Source organism: Stegodyphus dumicola, chromosome 6 (assembly GCF_044657685.1).
Source record: "Stegodyphus dumicola isolate Sdum_Otavi_A_Nest chromosome 6, ASM4465768v1".
NCBI classification, from domain to species: Eukaryota; Metazoa; Arthropoda; class Arachnida; order Araneae; family Eresidae; genus Stegodyphus; species Stegodyphus dumicola.
The window spans coordinates 193,255,873-193,281,096 of NC_140773.1; the positions used below are offsets into that span (position 1 = coordinate 193,255,873).

Genomic DNA, 25,224 nt, shown 5'->3' on the forward strand with positions numbered 1-25,224 from the left:
TCTCGCCGCTTCTCTGAGAGCAGACGCAGCGGATATCCTGCAGACGCTTCCAGAAAACCAAAGACTTGACTTCGAAGCTTTATCCGGCGCATTGGAGCTGTGCTTTGGCGAGAAATGTTTAAAAGACTACAGCAGGCTTCAATTAAAATCCCGTCAACAGAAGCCCACCGAATCACTCCAGGAACTCACCACAGATGTTGAAGGGCTGTCCCACCTCGCCTTTACGGAGTGCCCAAGTGAAATGAGGGGAATCCTGTCGCTACGATATTTCATCGATGGCATCCGGGATTCTGAAATACAGAAAGCTATATAAATGGTGGATGTGAAGGATATAAAAAGTGCTCTGTTGTACGCCATGAAGTTGGAGGCAGCCCAGCAAGCAACTCGTAGAAATCACTACCCAGTCAGAGTTGTGCGAGTCCACGAGCCAGGGGACCAATTGATGGCTCGTTTAGATGATTTATCCAGACAAGTAGATGCTTTGATATGGAGTAGCAGTGAGAACAAAGTGGCTGTAAGGTGTTGGAGATATGGTCCTGAAGGTCACATATGACGGCATTGCAGAACACCCCAGGGCACGGATAATAAAACGGATGAGTTGACAATATGATCATTGACACAGGAGCTAATGTTACCATCATTAGGAAAGATGTAGCTGAACAGTTTAAAGATAAACTTATTTTGACGCCATCCTGTGCTACCCTTCAGACTGCGTCTGGTGATAAGATCGACATAGCTGGGAAGTTAAACGTGAACATCATGTTTGGAAGTGCCGCCTACCATCATACGGCTTATGTGGCGGATATCACAGATCCATGCATACTCGGATTAGACTTTCTAAGGAAATATAATTTTTCCTTAGACTTCAAAAACAATAAGCTGTTCTCAGCATCTGAAGACATGACGATCCACCTTCAAAAGGAATCATCGCCTTGAAACGCCGACGTCTCATGTGAAAGATCCTATTCAGAAAGCTGCCGAAATCTTACTAGGGTCGGAGAGAAACACCAGACTACCGGGTATTCACCATCACAGATGCTCTCTGGTCGAGACCTTCATCTGCCTTGTGACCGCCTGTTTGATCGCCATACGGATGCGCCTTCATCGCCTGAGGAACACATCCAAGATGTCCAAGCCCGTTTTGAAGTGATACACCGTTCCTCACGAAAGCGAGTGAACTTGGCGGCGGAGAAAGTGAAGACCAGATACAACGTGAGAGCTACTGGACATGGATTCAACAAAGGAGACAAGGTGTGGTTGTGGAACCCGATTCAACGAAAAGGACTCAGTCCTAAATTACAGTCACCTTCGGATGGTCCATATACAGTGCTGAACAGACTGAATGACGTCATGGTTCGGATTCGTAAGTCTTCGAACTCTAAACCTAAAGTCATTTATTACGACAGGTTAGCTAATTACTATGGCCATAGTACGTAATGTAAATAATTGTAAATAGTGTAAGACCATGGTCCTTTTTGTTTTTATATGTGTATTGATTTGATTTGCATTTAGTATTTGATTTGTATTTGATAGCATTTCATTTGTTTTATTTATTGCATTTATTGTTCATGTTGTTTATTATTGTAACGTAATGCTTATTAATGCATTTATGCCACAGTTGTAAGTTTAGCTTCCTGTCCAGGAATAGTACTGCCCAGGACGTGCAGTCCTTGGGAAGGGGGCAGTGTTACGAATTTGGTATTTAAAAAGCTAATGTTAGTTCAATTGTAAATTAAATGGTTTTATTTCTTGCACAGTGCAGCGCGTGACGAATATTAAAAGAATAAAGCTAAGCCGGAAAATTGAAAATACAAGAGCGTGTGCATTAAACATTTAATAAATATCTCTTTTTGATTTCGAGAAAGTACTAGAAAATTCTGGCGCGTGATTTTAAAATCTTATAAAGGAGGAAAACCTCTCAGTTCGTGTAGTTGCTGCTTAGTTTATTGTTGTTTAGAAATCTGCTCTTGTTGATTGTAGCGAATTCGAGGATTAGCTTTCTTTAGCTGTTTTGAATTATGTTCTATTGGACATTTGAGTAGTTAAAAGATAACTACTGTGAGATATTGTAATACTGCATGATAATTTGAGAAAATTTAAGCATTTTTGTTGTGATAATAATAAATTTTTGTTCATTTTTCATCGGACTTGTGCATTCATTTCATAATGAACCCGTACGCACACATTATTCTAACCAACTATTTTTAGTTTAAGAAACTTTCCTTTCCCTTCTGACTGCATTTTCCTGTCAGAATGTAAATTTAATGACGTATATGCATATCTGAGTTGGAAACAGTATTTTAGCAGCAATTTTAAGAATTCGCAATAGGAAAGTTACTTCTGAATTTATGCTGCGTAGTTAATTTAGTAGTCTTGTAGTTAAATAGTTAGTGCTTAGCCACTTATTTTAGATTATATTGATATTCTAGGATTGGCTTTGCTTTGTGCAGCCAATTAAATGGTTTAGCTAGAGTAGGAGCCAGTCGAGTAGCTAATCTTTACTTTATTGTGATTGTACATACTATTTTTTGATCAAGTTATTTGTGGCTACAAGTAGTGGTCAAATTGTGAGGACCAAGTGGGTGCATTTCTGTTTCGTTTACTTAAAATAAAAAGGTTATTATAACCTTTTTCTGCAGTCATCTGTTCTTTCAAAACCCAGCGAGAATTTGCTACTTCGTCTTTCAGTAGGGTCTACCAGTTTATGTCTCCAAAACACACTAGAAGACTCTTCACACTCATACACTTTCAAATCAATTAATTAGAAATTACTTACAGTTGAACTATCAGCAAGACTGGCTATAATTAAGAATAAATGCCATAAAACTATATTATCTTTATGCGAAAAGATAAAAATAAAAATGGAAAATTTAAAATTTTGCTTCATTACAAATATTAAATACTAAATAACATACAATATTAAATTTGAAACAACATAAAAAGCAATGAAAAATACATACAATATCATTTTTGTTGCGATGTAATGTGAATGAACTCAAAACACGTCCTCGTTTTAAACACAAAACTTGTATTAAATAATTGCACAATACAAGTATAAACAAGAAAATGACATATAAAACTTATAAATACGAGAAAAGAACAAAAATAGTGAAAAATAGACAACATTCCAGCTGCCTTGCGAATGTGTTCTTCTGAATCTGACAGTTCAACTGAATTCAATGTTCTTTGGCATAGTTCCAAATGTGAAAGGAGTCAGGTTGAGTTGTTCTGTTCCGGTGCACCGGAACAATTTTAAAGTATTATTTATATCATGTTTGCAGTATATGAATCAACAAAACTATTAATAAATTTGGGAGTTAAATGTGGAAACTTACTCGAAGAGCAAAAACCACATTGAACATGGTTATAGTAGATTGTTCTCTATTTGAAACATGAGGTAAATGAGTTGGATGTCCGATAAATCTTACATTTTCAATTTTCAGTTCAAATTTCAGCCCACACAATTCTGGTCTAACAGCAAATAGATTTGATAAAACTTTATCATCAAATCTGCAAAATAAAAACAATCATAAAACCAGACAATTATTAAAAAAACATTCTGCACAGAAGAAAATATTAAAATTTTTAAGGGCTTTAGTCACATTTTTCGATCGAAGCATAGTTAAAACCAAAATTATGCTTAAATTACACATTAAAAAAACTTTATTTGCAAAATTCTTTTTCTTCTTCATAAGCTCCATAGCCTGTTACAGGCCAAGGCTGTCTCTCCAAGTTTCCTCCACCTGACCCCATTTGGCACAATAGCCTTCCATCGGTTAACTACAATTAACCTCAACATCATCTGTACATCTAGTGGGTGCTCTTTCTTTTTGTCTTACTCACTCAATTCTCAAAAAGGTTATCTTTTTGGTTGGAAATACATCATCATATTTAAGCCCATGGCCCAGCCATCTGATATGAGATGCCTTTACGAGTCTCACAATATCAGTTTCATCATATTTCCAATATTTTCCATACAGTTCATGATTATAAAGAATTCTCCATGTGCCATTTTGTTGTACCGGTCCAAAGATCTTTCTTAGGGTTTTTTGTTTCAAAAGTTCAGAGCAGGTCTTTCTCTGTTCTGTTAAGTATCCAAGATTCACTTACGTAAATGGCAACAGGCCTTATTTGCAAAATTACCCCAAGCAAATAAATGTGATTTTATAGCACCTAGAACTAAACAATATTTAAAAAATAAAAATAATAAATGTCAATAAAATACTCAAGTATAGATAATAGAAGGCTTTTCTGTCAGTCTCATCAAAAGTACTGAAAAGTTTTCGTTCTAGTGCTAAACCACTGGCCCACTGGTTTTGATAAAATACAGTTCCACAGGTTGAGTATGTTTTCAAAAATCTCTTGACCCCCCCCCCGAAACAAAAATCTAGCACATCTTACCTTATTTCAAACCATTAGAATCTATTTAAACTTAAAATAAGAAAAAATACCCATTATTCTTAAAATAGCAAACACATTCATACAGAAATTCATTGCAAAACACAGAATTTGATACAAATCAAATTATTTAATTAAATGTCTTTTACACTTTTTAAACTATCATATCCTTGACATAAACATTTTATTTAAAACAATTTTTTATAAATTTTTTGTTTACTACAATCATACAATTTATTGGAATGCTAAAAACATATGGACAGTCCACCCTTTTTTCACAAATATATATTCATCATGTTTTTCACTGGAACTTTATTCTGCTTTTTTAATGCAAGTCTCTATTACAGGTGTGGCCAAACTTCATGAAAGTTTGAGAACACAGCTGAATTTTTCAACAGCTGCAAATCCATATTCATATTATTTAAAAAATAATGAGATTGATTTTGAATAGAAAGAAATATTTGATGCAAATGAAAATTTTGCATTTTTCATGTAATTTACATGATTGCACATATATATAACCAAAAAAAAAAAAAAATCTTACATCTCTTGCTCTGCATTCAGAAGAGTATGTGCCAACGAAATATAAATCTGAAACTAGTGTACTAGGTTAGTCGATAGAAATAGTAAACACTTTCTTGTTTCCTTTATATTTGTTTGGTTTTAGGAGAAGTAAACTGAATTGGAAGAATATGTACTGGTCTTTGTAATTACAAATATGAGAATATATTTTCATTTGAATGTAGAATAAATCATTAATTTTAAACTTTTTTCTTTAACTCATGTGCAGTTTCTTAGAAAGAATAAAATAAATGACACAGGACAGCACTTATTGCCCAGAAATTGTTATTTGAGGAAGAAAAAATATTTGAAAACTAAGATATTATTTTCTAAAGGCTTTTGCATAAAAATTAATAATTTCATTTTTACATGAAGACCAACATTCTCAGATCAAATCTAACTTTCAATAACTAAATTCATTCGTTAGCTATGTACTGGAATATAAGTCACATTTTGTTTTTTCTACAGTTGAGGCATTCGAATCCTCAGATCTCAAGAATCTTCAGAAATATTTTAAATTCCAATCTTCAATACTTAGAGCTTTTTTTTTTTTTTTTTGTTATTTGAATCTTCTGAGTCTAACCTATAAAACTGTCAACATTTTAACTTAAATTTTTCATTCTGATTTTGTTAAATACTAAATTAAAAAACACAAGGAATAACAACAAAAATAGATAAAAATATAGGTTGCCAAACTGACCTTTTTTTAAGCTAAATTTCAAAAATTTAAAGCATCTCTCACACACATATTTGCTGCTTGATTGGCATCAGAAAAGTCATTTGACTTCTTCTTCTTCTTTTTTTTTTTTTTTTTTTTTTTTTTTTTACAAGAAAAAGAGATGTTATTATTTTATATAAGCTTACTAAAAAAGTTTGACTTTTTTTTTTTTTTTTTTTTTTTTTTTTTAAATTTCAAATTTCAGACTAAGAATTTGTGGCAATTTCTTCAGTACTATAGCTGTGGCTTTTTCATTTCCTTGTCTAAAGAGAACTGCTTTCTGCATAATTTTGTTTCGAAAGTTAAAACTGCCAAGAAATTCCTTGAAACTAAGTTCTGGCTATATATGTAAGGTATTCTAATGCTGGCCGATAAATTTTTAACCAAGTGTGACAAATTTGGCTCTAAAATCCGATATTTCCTCAAAATGTCACGAATAAGTAATATTTTCTTGATTATAATTACATAATAATCCTCTCATTTTGTACCTTGACTCTTTTTCTTCCAATATACATTTATTCCAATATACAACCTGAAATTGGATTTTTTTAAGGATTAACAGAAATTTTTGTGAACGGGAAAGCCATTCTTTTATGAAAAAATTTACATCCATAATCCTTGGCTATATCCATATTAACAGCAAGATGCCATTAAACATTGTCCTGAAACAAAAATTACTGTTTCAAAAACAAATCTGAACTTTTCTTCCTCATGGCAAAAAAATATTTTTGATACATATGCATAAGAGTCATCATTCACTCTCTGCCCACAAGCTGGACATAATGACATCCATAAATCAATACATAACCTGCAAGAACAAGTTTTGTCAGTGAGTCATATGTTATCCCATTTGAAGTGCATCCAAATGACCAAACACTGAAGGTTTTGGCAGTCCAGCTGTAGGTTCAGCCATCTCAATGTACAAAATTAAAAAATTTCAGTCAGCTCTTCCATAATCTCCCTGCACACACACACACACACACACACAAACACAAAAAAAAAAAAAAAAAAAAAAAAAAAAAAAAAAAAAAAGTTTGGTTAATTTGTAAAATCATTTAATTTATAAAATGGACAATTTGTAACTTTATTTGGTTATACATCTATATTTTTAAAGAATTCTAAATTAACAATTTGGTTTTTTTGTAACTTTGCTTGATTTAGATTCACTTTTATATAAATCATCACAAAATGTACTTTTAGCCACCAGCAGCCTTTATGTATCTACGAGCCCAATAAATAATATTACTTAGTTATAATGCCAATAAATAATATGATAGCCACAAATATATTCTCATTTGTAGTCTCAGCTACAATAAAAGCAAGAATCAGAATGCATCTGAAGATTTTCAGTGCTATTGTGAGAACTTGAACAGAAATACTGCTCATAAAACAAATGTTCCAAAGACTTCAATACGATCAGAAATAAAGAAATTTACATAAGATTCATGCTTCATTTGTATTAATAGGGAAGACTGATAGCCAAGATCTGAGAATTTAATGTGATGTTTAATATAAAAAAAATTAATCAGTTTGGCATTTTCCTAACCATCTATTACTATTATTTGACTTTAAAATCAGAAAAAGAATTGGACAACTCTGCAAGAACACTATGCAACATTATGAAGTTTTAAGATATAAAAACTTGATGTTTAATAATACCTTCATTTTATCATATATCTGTTGCAGGAAAGTAAATTTAAAAAAAAATTGTTTGCATGATAAATGAGGAAACTGGAAAAAAGAATTGAACAATCTGTAATTTAAGATTGAGACAAGAAATAATATAGTAAGCATAAATAATACAGTACACATTAAAGAACATTTCCATCATGAGACAAGTTTTTATTATGATGAAATAATCAAATTAAAATGTAATGAAATTAAGTGGATCAATTATTGATAATATAATGATTTTTTAAAGCAATAATAATAAAAATTGAACTATGAGTTTTTAAAATTCCAAGCTGTTCCCTTTAAAAGAAATTTTAAATGTGGTACAAATTCATAATATAGAATGAATCAACAAAAAATTGAATCCCAATAATGAAATTGAAAATGAAATGCTAAATAAAAATGTTTTCAGAAAAAAAAAAAAAAAAAAAATTAGAATTATTATTCCATACTTTCATTAAACTAAATGGACAAATTAGAGGCATTTGAAACTAATAAATGCTAGTGACAGATAATTCTTGTGGTAATTCTAGTATTCCAACATATAAATACAATAAATTATTACCTCTGTAAGCTACAATCAGCAGGTTCAAAATAGTCTTCCCTATAAAATGAAAAGAAAAAAAAAGTTAAATACAACAACTTCACTTTAAAGTATTAAATGCATTAATTTCATTAAAGTAGCATTTAATTCATTCAAATGCATTGAGACAAAGTCATTTCAGATAAACTTTTTATTAAATATTCCATAATCATGCTAGCTTTTATAAAAAATCAAAATGGGTAATTTTTATGTGAATCTTTTTTTAGAATAATTCCAAGTTTAAATTAATAAATTCGAAGTTTGCTTTTTAACATTTTATTTGCATTTATACAACAAAAAGAATTAATAAATAACTGCAATTGCAATAACAAAACGGTTACATTCTCGTTTAAAGTTATTACAATTTTATTTTTGCTACAATTATTGTTTTTAAAGCAATATCCCAACCAAAATTTAAAATATATGAAAAAATGAACACACTTTAATATATAAACATTAATAATAACAATAATTTAAGTATATGAATATGAATAAGAAAATGACATTTTATAGGATAAATGATGTTAAAGAAAACTCGTAATAAGTAAGTTTCCAATTTCAAAAATTTTGGGTAGAAGTACATTTTAGGGCACTCCTTGGTGAAACTTGGAGATTTCTGGAGGTACACGGATACCGAGTTCTGTTTAACTTGTTATTTTGGCTTGCGTAGCGGCGATTTTTCGGGTGCAATTCTTTGACTTGTTATTTTGGCTTGTGTAGCAATGATTTTCGCGTGAAAAATCGCCGCTACACAAAGCCAAAATAACAAGACAAAGAATTGCACAAACTTGGTATCTATGAACACATCGACCTATTTTCACTTAAAAAAGTATCAGAGAATTGCACAAACTAGGCTAAATCGCAGCTATGCAAAGACAAAATAACAAGACAACGAATTGCACAAACTCGGTATCCATGTACACATCGAACTTTTTTCCCTTAAAAAAAATCCTACAGGGTTGCCACTCAAACAGGAGAATGAAATTCCCTGACTTTTCCAGGTTTTCCAGGTGTGTTTCAAGAAAATTCCAGTCTATCCGCATAATGTACGTTGGCTGTGCTAAGAGGTAAATTAATTATGGTATTACTTGTATTGTGTAGCAAATTCACTTAATTATTCAATAAATCCCAGAGGACTTTTATTCCTAATTATTCTTGGTATACTTTGATAATTTTGTTTAGTTTTCCCCTTAAGAAACTTAATAAAATTTAAGATATATACATTGGATAACAAATGTATGTTTTATTTAATTAATACTCATGATCATCACCAGTTCAACACGAGGCTAATCCGGTCCTTATAAATCACAACGCAATGCTAAATAGTTAGGTTAGATTTTAGGTAAATTTAATTTGCATGAGGTATGTTCTTAAAAGGCACCTTAACACTTGAAAACACAAATATAATTATAATAGTTTTTGTTTTCTCCACTGAAGATTGAGATTAGAATCTTCCCAATCTGGAATAAAATAAGGCTTTTTTTGCAGATATTCTGCAGCTAAACGAAAGAAAGAAATCTATTTTAATAAATTGAGGTATTTTATATTAATTTCGCAGCATACATAAGGAAAAAATATGTGCATTAAATTTCGTGATGGTATGTCATCATACTGCTATAATTAATTTCAGGATTATGCCAGAGAAAATTTCCTGAAATTTGGAAATATTATTTACTAATAATAAATAAATTTAGAGGGAAGAAGCAACATTAAATTATATGAATAACATAAAAATAATTACTTAAAAATTGAATTATAATAATCAACGATATTTTAGCGAATATAGTTATATTACATGGCTAGCCTAGATGACTGATTACTATTTTTTTATTTTACTGCAAAATGGCAAGGTATTTATTAAAAAGAAAAAAAAAAAGGTTTAAAAAGATTTTGCGGTAAAATTCTAGTATACGGTAAGGCTTTGGCACGATTTTGAAAATTGTCGCCAAGACCAAAATGACCCCTTTACTGCGCATCATGATGTCGCCAAATCTTATTATTATTCTAACCAAAGAACGTCTATGTAAAGAAGAAAAGGTTCCATACAAGTAAAATGCTATTACGCTGCTAGAATGCGGAGGGAAAATTTGCCAAGGGATTTGGCGACGAAACCTGGCGGCCAGAATTTCCCTCTCCGCGATGTGTACAGGAAATTGAGAAACACGTGTTAAGAAGAAACGCTCTTTGACAAAAAGAAAACTACGAAAATCCGTTTTTAAATTATTGCGAAAAATCCAAGAAGAAACGTTTTATCAAAGGGCGTTTCTTCTTGGATTTTTCGCAATAATTTTAAAAACAGATTTTCGTAGTTTTTTTTTTTTTTTCCTGAAAATAACTAATCTATGAATTAATTTACTTGCACCAAAAAATATTTTCTTTTCCTTTAGAGTTTAACCACTTGCGCTAAGACTAAACTTCACGTTTGCGGTGCCATGCGCTACAATATAACAAGCGGTAAAGTGTCTCATTTACGCCGCTCCGCATCTGCGAGTGCAATCCAGAGCTGTAACTCGAGAAATAAACAATCTCGTTGTTAGGCGACGTGTTCACCACGTTATTTTCATTTTTGCGATAAATGCTTATCGACGTGGTGTTCACGTCGCTCGCGGTTTGAGACAAAAGCATCTTGACGTGCGTGGCACATCTTTTTAGCGCAAGTGGTTAAAGAAATTTTAAACGATATTCATTTTATGAACTCTTGATAACGTGACCTTCGAACTTCGACACCGGTTTCAAGCTTTGGCGACAGATATATCAGATATGCACAGCTGTTTCCCTCTATGATGGAACGGAGCCACAGCCACGTCTGTTGCAGAGAGGTTTTCCTTCTTTACAATACATATTCTTTGATTCTAACCTCCATGGTACCGTATACTAGGATTAAACCCATTTTGTTTTATACGAGAACAGGTACTTTAATTCATGCACTGCACATGCGATTCTCGAGAATACTGGAAACCAAAACTTGCGGGAAAGTTGCTTTGCCTTTCTAAAAGACAATCAAATTGGAGCTGCGAAAATTGGCTCTATGCCAGCTACCCGAATGACACTCACGTGATACATAATTCGCCAAAAAAGTTATCTCTTCCGACGTCGGCACAAAAATCGCTTTTTTTGGCGGGATCGTTGTATGAACTTCCCTGACTTTTCCAGATTTTGACAAAAATACTTAAATTCCCTGACTTTTCCCTGAATATTTTGGTCAATTTTCGAATTCCCTGACTTTTCCCGGTTCTCCCGGTTTTCCAGGTAGCGTGGCAACCCTGATCCTAGAATTGAACAAAAATGGCATTGCACACTCCCTTGACTTTATCCATGTACATATCGACCTATTTTCACTTCAAAAAACCATAAGAGAATTGCACAAACTATGCCTTATACAATCCCTTGAATTATACAAAATCTCAACAAAATACATTTTAAACCGAACAATGAAATAACATAAGAAAGGAAAAACTTGTCATGCATTTAAGCACTACATAAAGCAAATATCCACTTCCCTTATTTAGAAATTCGTTCGCCTTCAGTCTGTGGCACACAAAATTCCTTAACAGCATCCAAAAAGTTTTTAAAATTATCTGAACTAGAAACCATATATTGGCATCGCCACATAAATTCACAAAAATAAGAGTAAAAAACATAATATATTGTTCCAGACTGTCAGGAAAATGGCTACTAAGTAAACCTTCATTTATACACCAGTCAATTAATGCACTTTTCCCCTTTTATTCCAAATCATACAGAAACTTCTAATTAATCTTACTAAATTCAGCCATTGTACCATCTAAGCAATGAAACAAGCAATCTACTTCCTACGCAACACACACCACAAAAGTCCATGCAAAACATCCCATGATTCAAAATTTCCCGATATAATATGAACAATTATGTCATAATAGGGTCTCCATAACATTCAACTACTCAGGTTATTAGGTTCAATGTTTCTTCTAACCTTCTTCGGAAACATACAATGACCTGACTAGAACAGAGAGCTTACTAAAGCTATGTTCACTAATTGTAGTAAGTAGACAGGATACAGACGAAGGGTATACAAAACCCTTTATTTTTTTTCTTTATATACAATGACTTCCGTACTTCGGAATACAATGACCCTCCACTCGGGGTCTAACTTAAAAGATATCAAAATAAAACTAAACTCTAATTTAACTTTAGAATAAGATTGGCCTTATAATAACAGGAAGCGTATGTAGCACAGAGACTGTGAACACTACAATACGTTTAATTTATCAAGAGGATTAAAACCTCTGGCCTGGAAGGCAAAGTAGCAACTGCGTAACTTCTAAGGTAAGCGGCCTGCTTCGAACTCACGGCTTCCTTTTTTCTGCTTGGCAAAAAGGCCACACTTAAATACTTGGCGTTCGCCAGACAATTTTGCATAAACTCCTTCACGCTTATAATTCTGGCCGGAAGTAGAAAATAAGAAGTGATAGTAAAGATTTAAAATAAAATAAACGTTAGTAAAACTTAAGATCCTTACAAGGTTGCTATGAATGATACAACAACTCGGCGATAAACGAAACAACAACTTGGCAATAAATGAAACAACTTCACAATAACATTAGGGGTACCCTAAAGTCAACTCTAACCAAATTCTGATCTCAAATATTGCCAAAATAGTCACAAATCACTGATAAATTCATTACTGAGTAATAAAATTACACTTGAGAATGTGACAAAATATTTTTTATAATATATTGAAATATTTATTATTTCTGCTTTTGGTTGTTAATTTGCTTTTAAAAAACACAAAACAAAGCACTATGAATCTATTTAGCTAATAATGAGTAGAGATACTAAAAATCAAAAGATCTAAACATAGGAATTTTAAAACCATCTCTTGGGAATAAGGTTTTATAGTCCAATATTTATGCATATAATATACTGAAATCACTTGCTCACATTATAAAATAAATATTTACCTCTAAATAAAGAAATAATGAAAACATTAATCCTAAAAAATTAGAGATGGCTGATTTTAGAAACAATGGCCCAATGTTTCCTTTTAGGTTAGTAAAGCGAGGTTTCATTATTTATGTTTCATTATAAAATATTTTGGTACTTTTCCATTTCGCCAGCGCAAAGGATAAAGTCGCCAACAATGGTACAACTGATGCCAAACGGAATATCTTCACTGGTAACCTTTTACGCCTTATTTTCAAAACAAGTCGCAGCCATTTCTTACCAGATTGATTGTTTCTTTCAATACTGGCATATAGTTCCATACAATTTTTACCAGATAGTTCAATTTTATGCCCTAAGGCCATTCGCGGTAATTAAGTCAATTAGAATGCAATCACACCTCTCCCGAAGGCGAAAATATAGAAAAGGCAAAATCAAGGGTTAAATTCATCAATTCTAATGAGAATGCACTAGCGATGTAAAGCACTGTGGTTTTACATAATTTCTAAGTTCGCTATTTGTACGAATTGAAATAATTCTTGCATTTAAACCATTTTATTGTTTATTATTTATTGTTATTATTTATTATTTTATTGTTTATGTATTAATGTTGCATTTAAAACAGATTGTATTCAAAATTAAGATTTAACTTGAAATTAATGTAGATAATTAATGAGAGAATGATATTTTTGTAGCATAGTTTACGTGAGATGAGATCACTTGGGGTCACGTGATACGAACCAGCGAATCAGGATGCTGAACCATGAAAGCATAATAAATTCCTGAATTAAATTCTTTTTACAAATGTATTGTCTTTATTCATTGGCTTTTTACAAAATTTTAAATAATACTAAAATGTTTATGCCTTCAAAATAAAAAATTCTTAGAACTAACATTTGTTAAAATTTTTTATGTGTATACTGTACGTTGTCGCCAACAAAGTCTGCTTGGTGAGATTTGCGCCAGCAAAACGGATAAGTACCAATATTTCGATCAAATCTTAAAACGAGTTCAGAATGGAAAAACAAAGGACAGAATATTCGATACTCTTCCGTTGTTGTGACCGGATTCAGAAAGGTATGTATGTTATACATGTGTATATGTATATATGTGTGTGTATACACAGAGATACGTATGTATGTACACATGTGTAGATGAACACATGCATCCATCCATCCATACATTTATGAATTCAGTCCTGATAACTGAAGAGTACCGAATATCCTTCTTAAGATGACTGATTAAGGCAGTACTGCCTGCAAATTTGAATTAAGCGCATTTCATTAAAAAAATATTAATTTTGGGGGAAATTGAAAACAAGAATGTTTATTATAAATTAAGATAATCTTTATTATTTCTGCATTAAATTAAATTTGAATTTTTTTTTTTTTTTTAAATTTCTATTGGATTAAAATTCAGTAAATTCTTATTTTTCCTTATTACAATGAGAAATTCTCTTAGTGGTAAATGATTACATAAAATAAGAGTAATAATTTATGTTTAACACTCACTTAGGAATGCAGAAATCATCTTTTTGATCATTCAAGAGAGCATATGGACTTCTCTTGCTGTCTAAAAGGAATTTAATAAAAATATAAATATTACAAGAAATATACCATAATTTAAGATTCATTATCCTGATCATACAAACGTACACACACTGGAACCACTTCATAATGGTGCTGCACTCTTATATAAGTTGGCTGCTGTTCAAAAAGACAGAAATTGTATCATAAAATATGGCTGCATGCAGAAACTAAAGATCAGTTTCTCGCTTGAAACTGATCACTGGCACCCTTATGCGAATTTTTTTTCCACTTTGCATATTTATTCAAATTATGATTTAATTTATATTAATTAATTGATTGCTGATAGTTATTTATATTTAATTATTTATTATTTTCTTGCATAGGATGCACTGGGATTATATTTTCAACGTAATATTTTCTTCTGGATTCTTTTTTTTTTTTTTTTTTCTTTTATAGAACACAACTTTTCTTTCTTTTTTTTGGTCCTAAACACAGCTCATAGACTGCTATGCTAAAACAGTTGGGAAACAGAAAAAAAAAAACAAGATACTAAAATGGGGGAGCTAATACTCCACTACTAACAGAAAAATGCTTTTTCATATTTAAAATACACATGCTCATTGACAGTAGAAAGAAAATCGGATAGGATATTTTAACTATTAGCTAGAACATACGAAAAATGAAATATTTGAAAGAATACCAAAGATTTAGTACAAAACCCTTTTATTTAATTTACAGTCTACATTCATTCCAAAAATGAAAGGATTAAGGACGCACAAGTACAAGAATTTATCGCCAAACTACCTCTTACCATATTCTAAAGATTAGCCGAATTTGGTACCATAAAATAAGATACAATATGAATATGATCTTATCATAAAGATCTGATAGCTTAACCGTACGCCACTCATCCTCGATCAGCCTTTGACGAGCTTGGCTTGGCAAGTAAAAATGCAACGGTGCTAACGAGTTCGTTGCGGAAGAAAACCCATCCTGTTCAATTCTCTAGGACAAATTCGGAGATATTTTATAATTATGTGAAAAATTATTTCATATGTTATCGTTCATAAAATAGTTTATACATTATTTCGTTATTATGAAAATAGAATTCTTTAAATAAATATATATATTTAAAAATCTAACTTCATACTAAATAACTGATACATGAAAACAGACAAAATATAACATAACAGAAAACTTTTCATTAATACATAAATTAAAAATGAACGTACTTTTACAGTTATTTTCTTTACTTCCCTCACTATCAAACGGATATCGAAAGAGCAAGCGATCACCTTTACTCCCAGATGTTACCAAAAATAATCCTGATGGATTAGCTTCATCCATTTAATATGGTAAAACTATATCACAATAACAGATTTAGCGCCAATTTGGTAAATATTTATTTAATGCTAAGCTTTACATTGACAATTTGATTTGGAATTGTGTTGCCATATTAATATTTCAAAATATTTTAAAGAAATACTTAACATCTTTCAGGAAGACAGTTTCTTTGAACTAAAAACTCCATGCTGAAATCATATTCTTATTAATTTCTTTATCTTTATAATAGATCTCTAATTTAATCCTTTTTATAGTTACTAATTTAATCCTTTTTTGGATTGTTTGTTATTTGTTCAGAAGCTGCAGTGTATAGAGTTTCATTAAGTTTATACCAATTCCTTCACATATGATGCTATAATGCAGTAATTAAATGCAGTAATTATGGGTAATGAAGTAAACGCAGAAGCTGTCATTTTCAATACTTAAAGGTATGTTTGCGAAAACAAGAACTTTATGTGGCAGAAACAATAACTATTACTTATACTTAAATTTTAATTGCTCAGACAACAACAATGGCAGCTTTATCTGAAAATACCGTAGTATATAAATTATTCCCGACTGTTAATGCTGGAAATAATAATTGTTCCTCAAATCTTGGAAGTTTAGAAAAAATTGCCGAAAATTATATATCTAGACTAAGTGGATTTCTTAATCGTTACATATGGCAAAACGATTGTTTTAATTTGCATGTTGTTGAAGAAAGTCCAGGTAATTTTTCTAATTATAGAGCAAGTTTGAACATGTATATTTTCATTTTCTTTTACTTGTCTTTTTCCTGGATTTTGTTCATTTCTCTGTATAGTTTCGTCAGCGCATTTGAAAGGAATTACTTGTTTTGAAGACAATATAGAAGATGAATGGTTTATCGTGTATCTCTTATTTTACCTAACGGAGAAATACCAAGATTTAGTTGTACAGTAAGTCTTACGTCTTTTTATTCAGTTATGTCACACTTAATTCCATCAAAATTAAAAAACAGCGTTTTTAATTTATATAAAATCTACTTATTATTTTAGTGTTTAAAACACGGCTGTAATGATCTAATTTTTTCCTTTACGGTGTTAAACTCTCATATGGTATCCAGTTAAATTATTTAATGTTTTCTTATGTAAACAAAGGATATATGCCCTTAAAGGAAAGACTGAAAAGGGCTATTTGTTGTAAGAAGTGAAAGCTTTCATTGAAGTTTACCATGAAAAGCTACCCATTCCATGGGAGTAAAATTGGTAAATTTTTATGAGGGAGGGGGAGTTTATTTTGTTGAAAACTGAGTCTTTCTATGTACTGTACTCTGGTTTTAGAGCCATAGTTTTCAACACCCGGGGACAAATGAAGATTTCGTACCCTCACCCTGTCTTCTCAAAAATGGAAAACATTTCAAACTAAAATTTGGTAACATCTGCTTGGCACCTCTTGAATGCTGTGCCCGGGGACACTTATTCCCCTCTTGCCGCACCGTAGCTACACTACTGCTCTGTTTAGAGTAAAATTGCATTTATTTTATTATTATTCATTTGTTTGGTATTGGGACTAGTGTTAATTAGCTATATAATGTTTGTGGTACATTGTGTAATCACTTGAAATCATTATACCAAGTGATTGATGAAAATATAAAATGCATTGTGTATTAATTTTATGATTATAAATATGCCTTCGAATTATGCTTGATTCAGCCTGAAGGAAATTGTTTTACGTGTTTCAAAGTAATGACATGGGTTTCTCTCCTGTTTTGAACTAGCAATATATTTGGTACACTATTTAGTAAACAGTAATTAACATACCAATTGATTGGCAAAAAATCATCCGTTGGCGTTTCCGCAGTGGATCCGTTGGCGCCGGTGCGTATTTATTCGCCAAGCTCACCAACGGCTAATCAGCCATGATTTTAGCGGTGTATAGTTAAGTTGCAAGATACAGTCAAAAGTCGTTAATTCTAACACCCATAATCCGGACCTCAAAGCTACAAACTTTCTGCGCATGCATCGCGTTGACGCATGCGCGTAAGACCTTTACGGCTGTGAATATGCGTGTGCGCAAAATACGTTTACGAATGCGCGTTTAATGTATAATGGACGGTATAAGCTAAGCTAAAATTATCTAATTCAGTTAATGTTGCAGATTGCGTTGTTCCTTAATCTTCGAATTGGATTCGACTTATTATTTTTTGCAGACTGTTAGAGCAATTTTATAAAAGTAAGCTTGAACTTTCGATTATGTCAAATAGAATTTCTGATATATATTTACTAATATGTAAAGGATCTACAAAGCAAAAGTATGTTTCGAAGTCCATTAAACAAAAAGTGGAATTGCTGCAAAAAATGGATAAAGGCATATCCTTTGTTTATCCAAACTTTAACGTTTGTTTATCTAAACTTTGTGTATCTGTAACGCCGCGGCACGCAATGAATTGGAAGTTGATCTGTCAGCACTATCCTTATCTTCAGAGCAGATGTTTTTATTTTATTTGTCTTATAATTCCTTACTAAATGTAGTATTTCATCTCAATGTACTCCGTCTTTGATATGATTTAAATCAAATTCCTCGTCGTTATAATTCGCTTCCGATAGCGAAGAAAGTGACAGATGTTATTGAAAACGAAAAAATTTCGATTGACAAATTAGTTGGTATTCTCGACAATGCAATTATAGGACTTGAACAGCGGAACTTTGTAACTGAACAAGAAATTATGTCTGTTTATAGAATTAAAAAGAATGTATTATCACATAAAAACAAAGCAACTTAAACAACTTACATTGAAAGAAATGTTTAATAAAGTAAACAAATAAATATTAATTTTTTTTTTTTTTTGTAAATTTTGATACCCTTTAGATCATAATTGTTCTTTATTTCATAAATTATGGTTACATATTTTTAATTTTATAATTTCTGCATGCCATCTTACCAGATTTAAACTGATGATCTATAATCTGGAAAAATCAATAATCTAGAATCGCCGAAGTCCCGACGAGTCTGGATTAACGACTTTTGACTGTATTTATCATATGGAAGCCATGATTTTAGCGGTGTACAAGTCAAGTTATAAGATATTTAGCATATAGAAGTAAAATAAATAGGTTGATAATGACATTTAGCGGTGTTAACCCGGGAGGATGCACGCTGTATTATTTAACACGAGAACTCGCGTCGCAATTAAATGACATACAAATGAAACGTATTATTACAATTCAGTAAAATAATGCATTCTGTATTAATTGCAACATTTATTATATAAAATAACTTTAAAATAATGTTAATTTAAAAATTAATAACAAATAGAAGTACTTACATTTTCTTCAGATGACTAGGAATCATTGATTTCTATGAGAAATTTGTGTTTTTTTATTTTTGAGTGCAATTATAATCAGAATTATGCAGAATTATTACATGGACAATGAGTTATATAATTAATTTCAAATCTATTAGGCTCAAGAAGAATTAGATATTTTGTAGTTTATACACGAAGCTTCTGTTTCACAGTTTCTTGACATATTTTTTTTACACTTCACACATACAGTTTTTGATTTTCTGTCTTTTTTTCTTGAGCACATGTAACATCTCTGGTAACATAATTTTTTTTTTTTCTTTGTTTGCGAATCTTCTAGAGAACCTGTGTTGTATTCCTACTGTTTCTGTTATGATTTCAAATGAGGATCTAAAAGTGCAAAGGCCAAATCAGAAGTGCCTCCTATTTCTGAACTTCTCTGGTGGAGTTTTAGTAGATAAAAGCAAGATCCTTGAATTTATGCCGGCAATATTTAATAGCGAAAATAATATGGCCATCAGTTTGATATTCTGGCCACAGAATAAGTGCCACCCGTCAACTATATCAACTGCTCCTTTTGTCATGTTATAAAACGTAATTAACTTCAGATTTCTTCAAATCTCCCGTGCTTTCATCAATATGGTCATCATTGTGCATAGTTGACAAAAGGTTAACACATTTATTCTTTTCAGCCATATAAGAAAGTAGCATTGTATCCTTTTGAAACCCCGAGAGAGTTGAATGCTGTTCTCTATTCTTATTCGACACAAATTCAGGTGGGATAATCTTATCCTTGCATATTGTTCCAACGATAGAAATTTAATTTTTCTGTAAGAAATTGGCCAATTCATAACTGGTGTACCAACTATCTGTGTCAAACAAAACATGACAATTCTGAAAAATGTTTCTTCCAGAATTGTATAATGGAGCTAGGATGCACTTTGCTTTGTCACAAGAACTGTTGACTTTCTTGTATGACCCATCTGGCTGCTGACATGAGTAAATCTCCATGTTCAAAGTATAGAAGGTTCTAAAATCAATCACAGTAAATATCTTTATACAATATCGTGCAGGTTTCTTAGGCATATACTGCCAAAAGGAGCATCGTCCTCGAAAAGGTTCTAGCTTTTAGTCCAAAGTCATGTATTCCCGTACATGATATAATTTCTGACAATTCTCGACAAAATTTTCAAACAAATCTCTTATTGGAGCTAATTTAAAACTCTCTCTTCTGTCATCCTATGTTCCGACATTATCGCATCGTAAGGCACAAAGAATGAAAACAAAACGCTTATAGTTCATTTGTTTTATGAAAAATATCCAATCTTGTTACCTCCAAGATACTGAATACTGAAGATTCAAACTTGGATCAAACTACCAGTATTCAGCAATTGTATTGCTCAACTGCTTGTGAACTTGAACAAAAATATGAATATCTTGTTAGTGAAACCCACGACGTAAAAAAATTGGGAAAATTTATAAAGTTTTCAAGATTAAAACATGGTTGATTTTGTTATGAATCCCATGATTCTGACGTGTTTTAAATACACTCCTGCTTACACGGATAGAGGCGGAATGATCTTTGTCCTGCTTACAACAGATACATCATGTCAATGTAGAATCTGAAGGAAAGTTTAGGTTATTCGAATATAGTAAAGAATACCGGCTATAGCCTTGAAGAAAGATGTCGTTTTGAACAACTTTCTAAGGGAAACTGGCTTGTATTTGCATTACATATGAGGAAAACTAGAAAAATCAACCATGCAGCCAGCCCTTTAACCATGATATGAAACCAGATCAAACTACCAGTATTCAATATCAGTTTTAGGAAAAATCTGAAGAAAATGCTTGCAATATCATGTAATCAGAAATTAACTATGTGTTACATAGCAGGATTACTTTTGCAAGTGTCGAGGTAGAGAATACTACTTTTTTTTGGTTTGTTTCTTTTTCTTTATATAGATATTTGACCATGGTATTCATTACATATATTCTCTGTCATTATTACAGAATACTAATATTTTTAGTAAAAAGTGTCTTTTTCATTAAGTTTTGCTTGTCGATATTCTCAAAATTATGTTTAATAATTAGTGCTACTGTACATTAATAGCTTAATGGATTCATTACCAAATAATACATTTAAAACATTCATTTTACACAAGCAATTTTTCAAAGTTGTTTTTTGAATTTACTTGCTGATAGCTTAAAATATTTTATTTTGGAAACAACTGTCTTTTTCATAATAAATTTGACAATGCCAAGTATCTTCAATAATATTCAAATTCTTTAAAGTAGCATTGTAAATAAAACTAGAATAAACATTATACATCTTGTTATCTTTCAAGATTCATTCAAACTTTAATTAATTACTCAAAGTAGTGGTTTACTAACTTTGATGACTCTGGGAATACATAAAAATAGTATTTTGTCATCTCAGAGAACTAATAATAATTTGTTTTTCATTCTAATCATCTATTGTATATAAACACCTAGCAGCCTCTAAAAAGTAATTTTTAAAAATGCATTAAAAATATATCACATTTTTAAGCATGAAAACTGATTTAATTCTTATTATTTTAGGTAAAAATAAAAATTTAATTACTTAAAACGTATATTTTTGTGGCCCACGTTAATCATAATATTTTAGGAGCCCTGTGGTTCTGCGTGTTTAAAGTCTTTTAAAAATTCCCCCCCCCCCGCAGATTTTCACCATCTCACACGGTAGTGACGCACCGCTAGCCAGCATTAAAACAGACCCCCGAACAGACGAGAAATATTCTCTGTCTAAAAGTGAACCAGGTTCCTACCTCCGACAAACCAGTTCTCCGGGTAACCAGCTTTGAACTTTTATCGCCATTTTTGCCGATGTTTACATTTAACGGATCCTTTGCGGAAGTGCTCCCACTATTGGAGCTAGTGTTAATTAGCTGTATAATGTTTGTGGGTACTTTTCCGTTTTGCCGGCGCAAATCTCGCCAAGCAGACTTTATGGGCGACAACATACAGTATACACATAAAAAAAATTTTAAAAATGTTAGTTCTAAGAATTCTTTTAAAAAAAGAAGGCATAAACATTTTAGTATCGCTTAAAATTTTATAAAAAGCCAATATATAAAGACAATAAATTTGTAAAAAGACATTAATTTAAGAATTTACTATGCTTTCATGGTTCAACATCCTGATTCGCCGGTTCATATCACGTGACCGCAAGCGATCTCATCTCACGTAAACTACTCTACAAAAATATAATGCTCTCAGTAATTATCTACATTAATTTCAAGTTAAATCTTAATTTGGAACACAAGTTTAAATGCAAGAAATATTTGAATTCGTACGAATAGCTTACTCAGAAATTATGTAAAACTGTAGTGCTTTACTTCGCTAATGCATTCTCGTTAGAATGGATGAATTTAACCCTTGACTTTACCTTTTCTATATTTTCGGCTTCAGGTAAGCGCTGTGATTGCATCCTAATTGACTTAATTACCGAAAATGGCCTTAGAAATAAAATTGAACTATTTGATAAAAATTCTAGGTAATTATATGCCAGTATTGAAAGAAACAATCAATAAGAAAAAGCTACGACTTGTTTTGAAAATGAGGCGTAAAAGGTTACCAGCGAGAATATTCCGTTTGGCATCAGTTGTACCATTATTGACGACTTTATCGCTCGCGCCGGCAAAATGGAAAAGTACCTGTTTGTGGCATTGTGTAATCACCTGAAATCATACCAAGTGATTGATGAAAATATAAAATGCATTGTGTATTAATTTTATGATTATAAATATGCCTTTGAATTATGCTTGATTCAGGCTGAAGGAAATTGCTTTATATGTTTCAAAGTAATGACACGGGTTTCTCTCCTGGGTTGATCTTTGGATTATGGTAACTTAGCGATTTTTTGGCGAAAATTTGGCAACCAACTCTGCTACAGCAACCTTCTACTTTTTTTTTGGAAAGACATGTTTCTTTTCCTTTTATTTACTGAACACTTTTTCCAACAATCAGCTAGCCGAATTATACTTATGCTAGAAATTTTATGGAACAAAACTGCTTAATCATGACAAATATTAACTGCAAAATTGGGAAAAAGTGCAGAATCGCAAACTCCTTGCCGCGGTTTTCAGAATCGCACATACACAGTAACCATGTACACGTTGACTTATTTTTATTTAATAAAAATCCCAGAATTGCACAAAAATGGCATTGCACACACTTTCGACTTTATCCATGTACACTGCTTTTTTCTCATAAATTAGAAAAATTTGCAGGAAAATTTTGTGAATCTTTAAACTCGGTAAAAAGCACATACTATATGAAATTATCTGATCGCGAAAATGTATATACCCTTTCCAAGGATGAACATTTCCACGTATAAAATAAATAAAATATCCAAAAACTTTTACCTCTAAATTATCTATTATATTATAAATGTCACCAACGAATTCATACCGTAAACATTACAAATGGTTACAAATACTTAGTGTCAAATATTTAAATTATTTCCATATATTTTTACTTCAACTGAAACGTATACCAAATTCCTACAAACATAAAATTCACAAAATAACTATCATTTAATTAAAATATCACTAAACCATGTACACGTTGACTTATTTTTACTTAAAATAAACATCCCAGAATTGCACAAAAATGGCATTGCGCACACTCTTCACTATATCCATGTACACTGCTTTTTTCTCATAAATTAGAAAAATTTCACGAAAATGCAGGAAAATTTTGTGAATCTTTAAATTCGGTAAAAAGGACATATATGAAATTACCTGATCGCGAAAAAGTATATACCCTTTCCAAGGATGAAGATTTGCATGTATAAAATAAATAAAATATCCAAAAACTTTTCCCTCTAAGTTATCTATTATAAACGTCACCTGCAAATTTATAACACAAACATTAAAAATGGTTCCAAATACTTAGTGTCAAATATTTAAATTCTTTCCATGCACATTTACTTCTACTCAAACGTATTCCAAAATACTACAAACATATAACTTACAAAATCACGATCATTAAATTAAAATATAATTAAATTGAAAAACACTACTTAAAATATAAATAAGCACATACATTAAATTAATAAAAATTAGCTTACAATCCTAATTACTTTAAACTAATTCATTGCTAATAACAACTTTCCAATAATACCATATTAATTTATTTTTTCCTTACATGCATAAAAATAATATCCTCAAATGATTAAAAATACTAACTTACCTAATCTTCATCACAATCTCGATTGCATTGCGGATAAACTTTTCTTATAGATTCAATAATCCAGTAGTCAACTGGCAGTCAATTCACCCACTAATAAGAAATTAATAAAATTTCACCCATATACAAACGAGTTTCAGCAAACCAAGTACCCTTCCTTACATTCTGTTTTACAAAATGTCTATTTTCACCAGATTTCTTGCACCGCCATTCAAACTTATCTGTAGTATCCTTCATTTCACACAATCTCATTTCATTCCCACATGTTGGACATTCATGCTTATCCGCAATTAATCCTACACTCATACACCATTCAAGCAATTCTTTTGGATTATCAGATAAATGCAATAAATATTTAGAATTCACTTTAGATAGCGCCATGGGATCCAAAAATTAATCAACATCTTTCACACAACACACAATGAAGCTAAATACAAAATGCTATAAACTACTGCAGATATTTTTCCCAAATTTCCCCCCTTTTCCGATTAAAGAACTGTAATTCATCCATAAATGTCACATGACACATCTCATGATCTCTCATTTCCCTCACACAAAATAATGCTTAATTGGAACTGAGTACTTCTCACATTATTCCCAAAGTCCTAGGTAGTAACCTTTATCGCCTACCAAGATGTCGCCAAACTACCTGTTACCATATTCCAAAGATTATTAGCCCTCTCCTGGTTTGAACTAGCAATATATTTGGTACACTATTTAGTAAACAGTAATTAACATACCAATTAATTGGTAAAAATATAAAATAAATGTAAATTTTGTGAAAATAGCTATATTTTCAATTCATCTTTGTGAAATTTTAAATTTAGTAAAATGCTTTATATATTTCAAGGTAATCTGACATTGGTTTCTATTCTTCAAAGAATAGTCATTAAATCATACTATTTAGTTTTCTCATTCGTAACATATTTTTTAAAATAGCAAAAAAGATAAACATTTATTACATAGGAATTTTTATGTTTTAATCTGTAAAATAAATCAAATTTCC

At 31.3% G+C, this 25,224-nt stretch overlaps 2 protein-coding genes across 5 annotated transcripts in view; one reads left to right on the forward strand and one right to left on the reverse strand.

Moving 5' to 3' along the window:
- Positions 1-15,834, reverse strand: part of Nprl3 (GATOR complex protein Nprl3) — a 61,918-nt gene extending 46,084 nt beyond the window's left edge. Inside the window, exons 1-4 of one of the 4 annotated variants that reach the window (XM_035371577.2) lie at positions 15,613-15,834; positions 14,363-14,423; positions 7,914-7,952; positions 3,336-3,510 (exon numbers count right to left, since the gene is read on the reverse strand). In XM_035371577.2, coding sequence (XP_035227468.2) covers positions 3,336-3,510; positions 7,914-7,952; positions 14,363-14,423; positions 15,613-15,727 — 390 coding nt within the window. In that variant the 5' untranslated portion in view covers positions 15,728-15,834. The remainder of the gene's footprint in view (positions 1-3,335; positions 3,511-7,913; positions 7,953-14,362; positions 14,424-15,612) is intronic. The other 3 variants (XM_035371574.2, XM_035371576.2, XM_035371573.2) reach the window with 3 other exon arrangements.
- A 374-nt stretch (positions 15,835-16,208) lies between these two features.
- ecd (ecdysoneless cell cycle regulator) overlaps positions 16,209-25,224 on the forward strand; it is a 105,495-nt gene continuing 96,479 nt past the window's right edge. Inside the window, exons 1-2 of the mRNA XM_085819299.1 lie at positions 16,209-16,432; positions 16,527-16,641. Coding sequence (XP_085675425.1) covers positions 16,237-16,432; positions 16,527-16,641 — 311 coding nt within the window. The 5' untranslated portion in view covers positions 16,209-16,236. The remainder of the gene's footprint in view (positions 16,433-16,526; positions 16,642-25,224) is intronic.